Source organism: Leucopleurus acutus, assembly GCF_964270905.1.
Source record: "Leucopleurus acutus genome assembly, chromosome: 1".
Lineage (NCBI taxonomy): Eukaryota > Metazoa > Chordata > Mammalia > Artiodactyla > Delphinidae > Leucopleurus > Leucopleurus acutus.
The window spans coordinates 59,558,593-59,571,388 of record NC_139142.1 but is presented as its reverse complement, the minus strand read 5'-3'; the positions used below and the strand labels follow the sequence as shown (position 1 = coordinate 59,571,388).

At 34.7% G+C, this 12,796-nt stretch overlaps 1 protein-coding gene across 1 annotated transcript in view; it reads right to left on the bottom strand.

The window, feature by feature from the left end:
* Positions 1-6,181: 6,181 nt before the first annotated feature.
* Positions 6,182-12,796, bottom strand: part of SEC23A (SEC23 homolog A, COPII coat complex component) — a 65,270-nt gene continuing 58,655 nt past the window's right edge. The window contains exon 20 of the mRNA XM_082835230.1: positions 6,182-7,600. Coding sequence (XP_082691356.1) covers positions 7,511-7,600 — 90 coding nt within the window. The 3' untranslated portion in view covers positions 6,182-7,510. The remainder of the gene's footprint in view (positions 7,601-12,796) is intronic.

Here is a 12,796-nt window from a genome sequence, read left to right as displayed (position 1 = left end):
ATATGTTTTAGCATGCGGTATTTGTCTTTTTCTTTCTGACTTACTTCACTCTGTATGACAGACTCTAGGTCTATCCACCTCATTACAAATAGCTCAATTTCATTTCTTTTTATGGCTGAGTAATATTCCATTGTATATATGTGCCACATCTTCTTTATCCATTCATCCGATGACGGGCACTTAGGTTGTTTCCATCTCCGGGCTATTGTAAATAGAGCTGCAATGAACATTTTGGTACATGACTCTTTTTGAATTTTGGTTTTCTCAGGGTATATGCCCAGTAGTGGGATTGCTGGGTCATATGGTAGTTCTATTTTTAGTTTTTTAAGGAACCTCCATACTGTTCTCCATAGTGGCTGTACCAATTCACATTCCCACCAGCAGTGCAAGAGTGTTCCCTTTTCTCCACACCCTCTCCAGCATTTATTGTTTCTAGATTTTTTGATGATGGCCATTCTGACTGGTGTGAGATGATATCTCATTGTAGTTTTGAATTGCATTTCTCTAATGATTAATGATGTTGAGCATTCTTTCATGTGTTTGTTGGCAGTCTGTATATCTTCTTTGGAGAAATGTCTATTTAGGTCTTCTGCCCATTTTTGGATTGGGTTGTTTGTTTTCTTGTTATTGAGCTGCATGAGCTGCTTGTAAATTTTGGAGATTAATCCTTTGTCGGTTGCTTCATTTGCAAATATTTTCTCCCATTCTGAGGGTTGTCTTTTGGTCCTGTTTATGGTTTCCTTTGCTGTGCAAAAGCTTTGAAGTTTCATTAGGTCCCATTTGTTTATTTTTGTTTTTATTTCCATTACTCTAGGAGGTGGGTCAGAAAGGATCTTGCTGTGATTTATGTCATAGAGTGTTCTGCCTATGTTTTCCTCTAAGAGTTTGATAGTTTCTGGCCTTACATTTAGGTCTTTAATCCATTTTGAGCTTATTTTTGTGTATGGTGTTAGGGAGTGATCTAATCTCATACTTTTACATGTACCTGTCCAGTTTTCCCAGCACCACTTATTGAAGAGGCTGTCCTTTCTCCATTGTACATTACTGCCACCTTTATCAAAGATAAGGTGTCCATATGTGCATGGGTTTATCTCTGGGCTTTCTATCCTGTTCCATTGATCTATCTTTCTGTTTTTGTGCCAGTACCATACCATCTTGATAACTGTAGCTTTGTAGTATAGTCTGAAGTCAGGGAGCCTGATTCCTCCAGTTCCTTCTTTCGTTCTCAAGATTGCTTTGGCTATTCGGGGTCTTTTGTGTTTCCATACAAATTGTGAAATTTTTTGTTCTAGTTCTGTGAAAAATGCCAGTGGTAGTTTGATAGGGATTGCATTGAATCTATAGATTGCTTTGGGTAGTAGAGTCATTTTCACAATATTGATTCTTCCAATCCAAGAACATGGTATATCTCTCCATCTATTTGTATCATCTTTAATTTCTTTCATCAGTGTCTTATAATTTTCTGCATTCAATGGACTCTTTTAACTACAAAATTCCATAATTTCTCAACTTCATAACTACTTCTACATTCATAAGTAGTAAGTATGATTTTAACATCAAGCTTTCCCTGAAATTCATTAAAGGATAAATTTTAATTAAACAACTAAATAATTAAACAACTAAACAATGATGCTTCTTAATTGGCCTGGATAAAAAAAAATTGAATAATTATTCATTTAAAATTTCCAGTAAAAGATTATTCAGAAGATAAGCTGATACCCAATTTCCTTCTTAGCTTTAGAAATGGGTTTAAGACTTTCAAAGCTATTATCTTTTTGGTTTTATGAAACATCTCCTCCATTTATTTTGTTTGTTTTCTATCCCATTAAAATTCTTATTTTATCATTATTATTACCTTTGCCCTTCTTTCCTTAGATTTGTTGTTGCTTTTCATTTTCTTGAATTGAATACAAAGTTCATTTATTTTCAATCCTTCTTCTCCAGTTGCATTTAAAACAATATATATCCCTTGATATATAATCCTTTTTCTCATACCACAGGTTTTGATAGAGTACTTTTATTGTTCAATTCTAAATATGTTGTAATTTTCATTGAAATTTCTTATATAATTATGAGTAAATCAAACCTGACTGTTTAGTGTCTGAGGACAATAGTGTAACAAGGACAGAACACTAGGTTTGAGTTTTATCACCATATGCCAGCAATTCCAAATAATGTCAGTGATAAAATACTCCAACATGAAACAATTTTTATTGGTCTACAATCTATACAATTGCTATGGCTACTGCTGAGTTTTAATAATATGTGTGTAACCTTCTGATTAGTACATTGTTACCACTTATCCTTTCATAAACATTGTGTTGTACATGGAACTTGATTCAGAGAACTCCCATACAATCCAGTCCCAACATACACAGACACCCTTGCATTTGGAAGGTTAAGTTAGTAACATTTTTTAAAATCATTACAGCTCCCTTGGGAAGATTTTGTGTCTTCAATACCCATGGTTCTAAATATCCTGGTGTTTAAACAGTAGGTTCAAATAATACCAGCACAGTAATTACAAAGATGAAAAAACAATTCTCTCAATCTATATATGACCACTTGGAGTTTTTGTTTGTGATTAAATTTTGAAACAGTGAAACACTGTGAACTCTGAGGTGTAATTTTTTTCGTAAGCGCAAATTTTAGTGTGTATATGGAAACTTTTACTGAATCTTAGTATCTTTACAATTAAAATCGTCTTTTTAAACTATTGCTTTAAAACTAAAGTATTGGGCTTCCCTGGTGGCGCAGTGGTTGAGTCCGCCTGTCGATGCAGGGGACGCCGGTTTGTGCCCCGGTCCGGGAAGATCCCACATGCGGCTGGGCCCGTGAGCCATGGCCGCTGAGCCTGCACATCTGGAGCCTGTGCTCCGCAATGGGAGAGGCCATAACAGTGACTAAAGTACTAACCAAGAAAATAAATCAGTACATTAGTGGCATAATTTAGAAATTTTTCTTGGTGTGAAGTTTTAGATGAGGTTGATCAGACATCAAAACGGTTGCAGCCTAAACAGAATTGAACAATGTACAGTAAAACATTAAAAGTTTTTAAGTTGTTCCTTGAAGAGCAGCACACAGCAATTGTAGAGAAGACTTCTAATTGTATTAGAAGACTATTTGTCATTAGCTTTGCAATGACAAAATGTAAGATAGGCATTTACACTGAAGAATCAAATTCAAAGAATGCCAGGAAAGCAACAAAAAGATGTTGGTCTTAAATGGTCAGAAGAAACTAAAAGAGCAATGTTCAAATGCCTTGATCATTTTCACCATAAATGGACATTTGTTCTAAATCAATGGATCAAATAATGTCAATGTTCACCAGCACTGAGCCATTTGCTCTCCTTTTTGCAAAAGAAAAATTTTGGAGGGTTTTACCAAATGTAATAGGAATTTATCTTGAATTTTCTGGTTTATATATTTTAGTGGAATTTTTTAGACCAAGAAGCTTTTTGAAAGCCACTAAAATAAATCCTAAAAAAACAGTTTTAAGAATTTAGGAATTTATTGTGAAATGGAATTTTTATGAATCTCTATCAGACTTATCTTTGTTTTCCTATTTGTGTATCTGTTGCTTTACATGAAAAAAAAACTTTTGAAATTAATAAAAAGTGTTCTACAATCAACTATGAGCAAAGAATGACCAACCTGGCTATACTCTGTAGAGCATGGGTACATGAAAAGAACAATTTTTATAAAGTCTTAAGACACATTTGCAGAAGGTTCAAAAAGTAATATTGTTTATTACAGTGAAAGACCAATAAGTATTTTTTCCATTTTCACAAAATTCACTAAAAAATATTAATCCATTATTTCTTCCTTTTTGTGTTTCTTATTTACCATGCTTTCCCATTTGCCATGCTGCCTTTTTTTTAAACATCTTTATTAGAGTATAATTGCTTTACAATGGTGTGTTACTTTCTGCTTTGTAACAAAGTGAATCAGTTATACATATACATATACCCCCATATCTCTTCCCTCTTGCATCTCCCTCCCTCCCACCCTCCCTATCCCACCCATCTAGGTGGTCACAAAGCACCGAGCTGATCTCCCTGTCATGCTGCCTTCTTAATCTTTCTTGCCTTCTCTTGATTGATCAAATTATTTTTATTGCTTCTTTTCCCCTACTGTTTGGAAGTTACACATTCTGGTATAAAAAGTATGTATCCTGGTTTTATCTTTGTTACCCTTAACTTTTAAAAATACATAGCTAATTTTATGTCGATCTAACAAAGCCTAAAGTTAATATTTCTATCCACCTTCCAAATGCTTTAGATGCATTACTATATATTTTTTCTATGTTTACTTAAGTTAAAAAAATCCTTAATATTCCAGGATCACATCTGCAACCCAAATAATTGGGCTTTATTTCAGTATAAGCCATAGATAGGGATGGGAGAGAAAAAAAATCTGATTTAGTAATGTAACTTCACTGTTACACACTTGGTATTGCATACCTATTATTATAGTCACCAGATAATACATTAAACTTAGACCAGATTTTGTTTCAATATATTAAACAAAGAATGAACATAAGGAGAATGTATTAATTTCATAAAGTAAACTACTAAAAAGCAAACAAGAAACATCTCTAGAATTACTTGATAAAATGCTCAAGATGAATACAAATTGAGCACATCAGAGTACAAGATGTATGCATGTACATAGGAAACAGGAAAAATATAAATTAAAATGTAAAGCTAGACATTAGAAAACAAATAATGCTAATTTGTCAGTATTGTTTGAAAAATAACTGAAAAAATATATTCATCTTTTTAAAAGCCAAGTACAATGAGCCACAGCATTTAGTTTGTAACAGCCAATAAAGAATGCATTTGCTCTTGTCACTATATTGACCCCAAACATCACACCTAAGACTAATGCTTAGGTAGAACTAGAGACCACTCTCCAGCACTACCTTTCCAATTGCACCCTTTGTACTATTTCTAGGAGAGAGCTATGGATTTGATGTGTAGTATACAATGTTACCAGGTCAAAGTGTTTGGATTTCATTATGAGGGCAGAGGGAATGACATAATCATATCCACGTTTCAGTGAATTGAAGAGAAAGATGGAGAAAAAGAGACTGGGGAAAGCAGACTGGTTAGAAGGCTATTTCAACAAACCAGGTGAGATATGATGAAGGTAGAATAGCAGTAAGATGGAGAACAGTAAACAGATTAGGGAGATATTATAGAGATAGAATTGGTATAATTTGGTTACTAAAGATGTTGAGGAGAGTAAGAGTTGAAAATGATTCCTTAGTTTCTGGTCTGGACTGGAAAACAAGCACATTCCTTAGATGCAGTCTGGGCTAGGGAATATGAGAGGGAAGTTTACCAAGTGGAGAACTGGATAGAGGAAGTATCAGATCATTTTTGGAATCAGCCAATAAAAGCATAAATTTATTCTGTTACAACAAAATATAAGTGTGCATAGATGAGATCTAAAGTCATTTTTAGAGATAAAGCCACTAGGGGTAAGTAGGTTCAAGAATGAATTCCCTAATAGTTCTGGACACACCAAAGCTTCTCAGTGCTGCTAGTGATTTAGCAAATATTCGTTATCCACTCTAAGTTCATTAAAAGGGTTAAACATTTCTTCCTTCAAGTCTATTTAAATAGCTAGCAATTTAGTAATAGCTAAATTATACACAAAAATTATCCAGGGTGACTTCTTTCAAATGGTAAGCTAAAAGGGTATGATGATATATTTGTTCATCCTTATCCCTTAAATACAGAGATACTTTAGTACCTTCGGCTGTAACTGCTTTAGAAGTAGAGGAGAGTTTAGGAGTAAGTAGCGGCTCATCACTCAAGAGAAGAAAAAACAATGCATTCTTAAAGGATATAAGTTAAGGGGCCAGGCAAGCTAAACATGTATCATCATCACAGGGATTTTCCTCAGTTCCTTATAGCAAAAACAAATAACTATTTGGGAGATGAAAATGCTCTAAAATTGATTGTGGTTATGGCTACACAACTCCATGAATATTCTAAAAACCATTGAGCTTTACACTTCAAATGGGTGAATTGTGTAATATGTGAATTAAACCTCAATAAAGCTGTTATTTTTTAAAATGAGTAACTTTTTAATCCACTAATATCAGGTTTTATAAATGCTTTAATTTTACATTAGGCTTTTCAGGCTTACTAGGTTTCAAAATAAGCAGGAAAACAGAGAAAAAGTATATTTTATTGGTATTTAGACCTAGCACAGTTCAAATCAAATAAAATGGAACAGAGCAACTTATTCACTCTAATTGAATATAACATATAAACAATTTTTTTAAGTTTCTGTCTATTTTACCATCAGATGATAGTGTTCATGCAAGTACAATCATGACACTGTCCTTCCGGGCCCATATCATAGCACCACCTTTTATTTGCAGTACTTGATATAAATTTCATTGTCAAACATATCTTGCTTTAGCAATGTAAACATTTGCTACAAGTAAACTTTAAGAGGTAAAAGTGAATGATACTAATGAATAAATCAAAATAGAACTGAGCGTCACATGATAAAATTCAACAGAATATTAGATAATACTGTTTCAATAAGAACTACAACTTAATAAAGTTCACAAAATGGAAGCAAAAACCAAAAGTAGTGTGTAAACTCCCAAAATAGTTTAAAATACTGGAGGATATAATGTAAAATTTACCTTAGAAAAACAAAGGGCAACAACAAAACCATGCAGTGAATACCAAATTTGGTTTAGAAGTTACAGAAGTCCTTTTACTGCAAAGCCTTTCTAAAATGTACTGTGCCAAACTGTTTATTTTCTATCTCCCTTTATAAAAAAATTATCACTTTTAATCACATAGTTGAATACTTTGTGGGAATTTCACATATGTTGCCAACTGTGGAATTGTTACCCAAAAACTTTCATCTCTAAACTATTTTTTCAAATGACCAAAACATTAAATTATCTTCATAAAAATTACCATACATAAAGTCAAATAATTCCTAAACAAATCATCATAAAAATAAATCTGCCTTAACAGAGTAAATACAGAAATAGTGTATACATAAGTGCTGAAAATCACAGAAAAATATTCAATGAATAGGCAAAAATTCTCACATTTATCATTACTGTTGATGATTTGCTTTACTTTTTGGTTAAAATTAAGAAACAAGTTTTCAAAATGTCAAAACATTCAGTGCCACTTTGAATTTGTCTGCAACATACAAATGAGTTATATCTCTGTAGTACAAGGCAGACTCTATTTTTACTTTTTAACATAAGTTATAAAGACCTCAAATTTCTAAAACCAGTTATAATACTGTGACAAGCAAAACAAATTTGTTCTTATTGCTCTTATATTCTAGCTTAATCTACAAACATGAACATTTTTCCATTTGTTGTCTCAAACCATACTAATACAAAAAGAGTCTAGAGAGATCTCTCTGTTGGTTTCCACAGATTAACTGAAAAAAGGGGGAAAAAAAGAAACTGAAATATTATTTCATCTTCTTAAGTGTTCTTAATATGTTTAGCACATCAAGCAGCACTTGACACAGCAAGTTTCTTTAAGTGATCCATAAACACTTGTAAACTAACATCATCTGTGAGAATAGGTGCTCCAGACTCCTAGAGGAAAAGAAAGATATTTTCTATGATTAAAACACAGGAGATGATACCTTATATAAACAAATGTGTAAAAAAACAGACAAGGAAATCATTTTAAGCAGAATGTCTATGCTCCCTGTTGTAATAATAAAGAATCTGCTGGCCTTTGTCCCAGATTCCTGTCCCAGACTCCTGAGAGGGGAACTACATCCTTAGAATTTCCTGAAAGTAGTATCTGTTACTCATGAGCCCCTCAGATCACACCTGAGTTTATGCTATGAGATGAGATGACTCAGGATAGGGACCAGTCACCAGAAAGATCAACCATGTAATTAGATGCCTGGGCTTTAAGAGAGCCTGACCTCCAGGGAGGAAGAGATGCAGGGCTAGAGATTCAATCAATCATGCCCAAGAGAAACAAAAGCAAAAACAATAAAACCACTGGATACCAAAGCCCAGCGGAGCTTCCTGTTTGAGGAATACATCAATGTGCTGCAAGGATGACGCACCCTGATTCCATGGGAAAAGGGCACAGAAACTCTGTATCTGGGACCCTCCCAGACCTTGCTGTCTCTTCCTTTAGCTGGACCTAACTTGTAACTTTTATACTAACACTGTAATCATAAATATAGTGCTTTCCTGAGTTCTGTGAGTTGTTCTAGGGAATTACCAAACCTGGGGAGGGGGGTTATGGGAACCCACCCCCCACCCACTCTACCCACCCACTGCCCACCCCAGCACCCTCCCTTTCTCACCACCCCCCACACACACGGATTTGTAGCCAGTTGGTCAGAAGTGTGGGTAACCTGGGATTCGACTTTCGGCTGGCATCTGAAGTCGGGGCAGTCTCGTGGACCATGTCCTTTAACTTTTGGAGTCTGCACTAACCCCATGTGGTCAGAGTCAGACTTGTACCGCAGTTTACCAATTGGCCTTACATTAGCTCCATACCCAACTTAATCTTTAAAGTAGTAAAGTGTTCATTTGTCTTGAATGTATTGGTGTTTTTATCACTACTAAGAAATAAGTCTCCCTTATTGCTGCCTGTTTACTAAAATAAAATTCCACTCACACATTTTAGCAGAACTGCCAGATGGAAGGAAGAGAATTTATATCATTTTTAAAATAAACTATACTTATATATTTTCATTCAAGTAATTTTAATTGATTTCTGTGGGTTCTAAGTAATTAACAAGGGTTAGGGAAAATTCCTAACTTCTATTTTAATAAAAACTGTGTTGATTACCTTAGTAATCCAATCCACTAATAATGAAATTTTATTGTAGCAAGAAAGTTTTTCTAGAATATTTTATATCTGGATTTTTTTTTTTTTTTTTTTTTTTTTTTGCGGTATGCGGGCCTCTCACTATTGTGGCCTCTCCCGTTGCGGAGCACAGGCTCCGGACGCGCAGGCTCAGCGGCCATGGCTTACGGGCCTAGCCGCTCCACAGCATGTGGGATCTTCCCGGACCGAGGCGCGAACCCGTGTCCCCTGAATCGGCAGGCAGACTCTCAACCACTGCGCCACCAGGGAAGCCTTCTATATCTGGATTTTTAAAGTTTTCACCTGATATCCAGTTTCTTATTTATCAGTATATATAAAATACCTAAAACAAGGAAATTAAGTAATTTTCAGAGGATACCAGCAAGTTAGTGGCAAATATGAGCTCTGACTTTATAGGTCTTGTGGTTCTAGGCTGGCATAGCCACAGATTTGTCATAACCTCTCCTGAATACTGGAAAATCAATTTTATTATGTGTTTTCATATGTGAATTTATAAGAACTTGAAAAACTTGATAATGAAGGGAGACAACAGCACTGGAATTAAGAGCTCCGAGTTTGGAGCCTGACTGCCGAGCTCACATCCTGGCTCTGCCACTTACTTAACCTCTCTGAATCTTAGTTTCCTCATTTGTAAAATACAGATAATAACAGAACCTATTTCACGTGGTTGTTATAATGATTAAATGAGTTAAACTTTGTAAAGCAAACACAACAATACCTGACACACACAGTAGGCATATAACATTATTATTATTATACCTGAATTTTTTGCATTTTACACATTTTCCACCTCAATTCACCCAATCCCAGATCTATTTCTCCTAGTCAAGACAAAATATATATGGATTTTCTAATTCATATACTGTGATCTTATTTGAAGTGATTAATACGAATGCTCAACTCAATCTTATCAAAAATTTGCAGTTGATTGATCTCAACTTTACAACTGCACTCTTTTTCTCTTTAAAATATATTCAGGATTAAGCAAAAAGTTCCAAGCTTTATATCATTTAGTATATGAAGCACTATAGCAACAGAGACCTCCAGCACCCTGTCACAGAAGCAGTGTTGCAGTGGTGCCCTCTTCAGGCCATCCGTGGATAATACTTACACTGGGTACTTGATTTCTGACAAAAAGAAAACTAAGGTATTAAATTCCATAATTTTTAGTAAAATGCTTGGCTACCATGTTAACGCCCTAAATTTCAATCATCAATTTAGCTTAATGGTTAAAAATTCTGATTCTGGGGTTAGAATGACCTAGGTTCAAATCCAGACCCTGTCACAGTTTAGCTGTGTGATTTGAGGTAAGTTAACTTAACCTATATAAGCCTCAATTTCCTCTTCTGAAAAATAGGATTAATAGTACTCACCTCACAGGAGTGTTTTAACAAATAGAAGTGTATGAAAATCTTAGCATAATGACTAAAACACAGTACAGACTCAGCTTATTAGCTATTATTATCTATAAAAATATTAACATAATTTCTCTTACAAAAATCATAGGTCAAAAAAGACCTTAGGGCTCTTGGTTTCTTTCTTACTTCTAATTAACGTATTTATTTAATTTTGACATTTCAAACAGCATTACAGGAAAGGGATGTTTTCAAATTTAACAAAATATAAAGACTGAGAAACACTGATTTAAATATGTCAGACCAAAATTTCATTGTTTTTAGACACATGAAAAAGTTTAATACAAATGAAAGATTTTTCAAATAGTTTGGAACCAATCTTAAAAAAAGAAATGGTCTAAGTAAAATCCTATAGAAATTTTTTTGTTTTGTTTTTGTAAGAATCTATTCATAAAAGATAGGATCAAATGTCAGCTTCCCCCAAAGGTGTAACTGTAACTAATTCCTAAATTTTGCTAAATCAAATGCATTTCTGGGGGCTTTCCCTGGCGGTCCAATGGTTAAGACTTCGCACTTCCAATGCAGGGGGAGCAGGTTCAATCCCTGCTTGGGGAACTAAGACCCCACATGATGTGCGGTGTGGAGTGGCCAAAAAATTACAAAAATTTTTAAAGTGTATTCCTGGAAAAGATGATTATATTTTCTAAAATGCAATAATGAGAAGAAACCCAAACTGTCTTCAACTGCCTCTTTGAGGAAAACACTTTATAAAAAATCTAAGGAGAGACAGACCTGATAACAATGTAATTAAAACCACCATATAGTATAAGGACATAATTTAACTTAATGACTATAAATATTTAAACAACTTTTTATCAAATCAATAAAAAGAATTCACTTAATAACAAGTAAGTACACTTAAGTTTCTCCAAAGGTGATGGCTTTCAAAACTGAGTACTGAATAGATGAATGGGTGGATGGATAAACAAATGAGTGAATCAGATAAACAAGATGCATGTTTATTCCTTTGCCTGGGATTTCCTTCTCCATCATATTCATCCAATGAAATAATCTCCATCTTTCAGGGTCTGGCTTAAGTGTTAGGGCTCTTGTTCATGTCTCTAATGCCCCTACTTCCAGGCAGTAATAATTAAACTTCAGTTTAAAAACAGGTTTTCTTTCCTATCTTAAATATCTTTAGAGAGACTTTTTTTCCAGTGATAAAAAGGAAAACTAATAACTAATATTTACTGAGTATTACTGGGCATATCAAGTATGTGTCATCAAACTCTATAACAGACAAGGAAGAGAAGGCATAGGAAGTTTAGTAACCTGCAGAGTTTTCAACTACCAGCCCAGAATGATGCCTCTCCATGTTTAACAGCTCAACAAGTTCTTTACTTTATATGTCTTCCATCTACATCTCCATGCTGTAATTTAAACCTCCCCAAACAAGGAACAAGCCATTATTTCCATGAACTAAACCATGTTTTTTTAATGCAGAAATTCAGCCACAAAGAGATAGGTTTTATTTGGTCTTCATAATGTGAGCTCACAACATTTTGCTAATTGAATTATGTGTATGACAACAATCATCTGGAGGGGAGGAACACTACCCCCTTTAGAAAAGGATTTGTGTACCCTCCCCACAAACCCTAGTCTGCCATATCCCGCTGCCTCCAGGTATTGCTTTTTGACACTGAGAGTCAAGTTTTCTTATATGCAGCCAGGTTCACTCATTTGTTCACCTGGTCCCTAGGGGCATGTGAATATGTGACCCCTGACAAGTACTATTTTAAAGTATCCTTCAATCCTTTAACCTCCCCTTCATATTGATTATTCACCATTTCCATTAACTCTATTAACTTTATTTATTGGTGCTACTTTTCTATATTCTTGTGATTTTCTTTTCTTAAATAAGTTCTTCTTAAGTTGTGGGATCCAGAACCAAAACCAATACTCAGTTAACTAGAGTTAAGTATAATGGAAAGTCTGATTCATGGTACATCCTGTACTCCAAACTTCCACATCACAGTAATATTTGGCTTTTTGTTCCCCCAGCAACTGGAAGAGGGTGAGGGGTGATATTGAGAGTCTATACGTATATGTGTTATATGGGCACAAATTTTTCTCACATGTGCTATGTGTACCCTTTGAACGCCTTCCAAGAGTAAGTTCCTTTCTTTGCTGTAAAAAACTCCTCACCTTTCAGGACTTTTAGATCGTGAATTCAATTTATTTATCTATATCATGAAAGCTTCTTCACTCCTAAAGCATCTCTCTGTTCTCCTGTCCAGATCTATTATAGTCAATATATGCTATGTTTAAGGTACTGTGGAAAGTCAAAGATGAAAATGACACAGTTATCACCCTTAAGTAATTTATAATCTAACAGGAGAAATAAGTGTCATCAGAAATAGATGAAAAAAGGGGGTGGGGATGAAGCGCCAGGGATATTACACAATATCCAGTCATGCAATCACAGAAAAGGTTTCATGGAGTCAGTAAACTTTGCACTGAGCCTTGAGGGATGGCTATGATGTGTTACAAGTGGTGATAGGGACAAGTCACATGCTC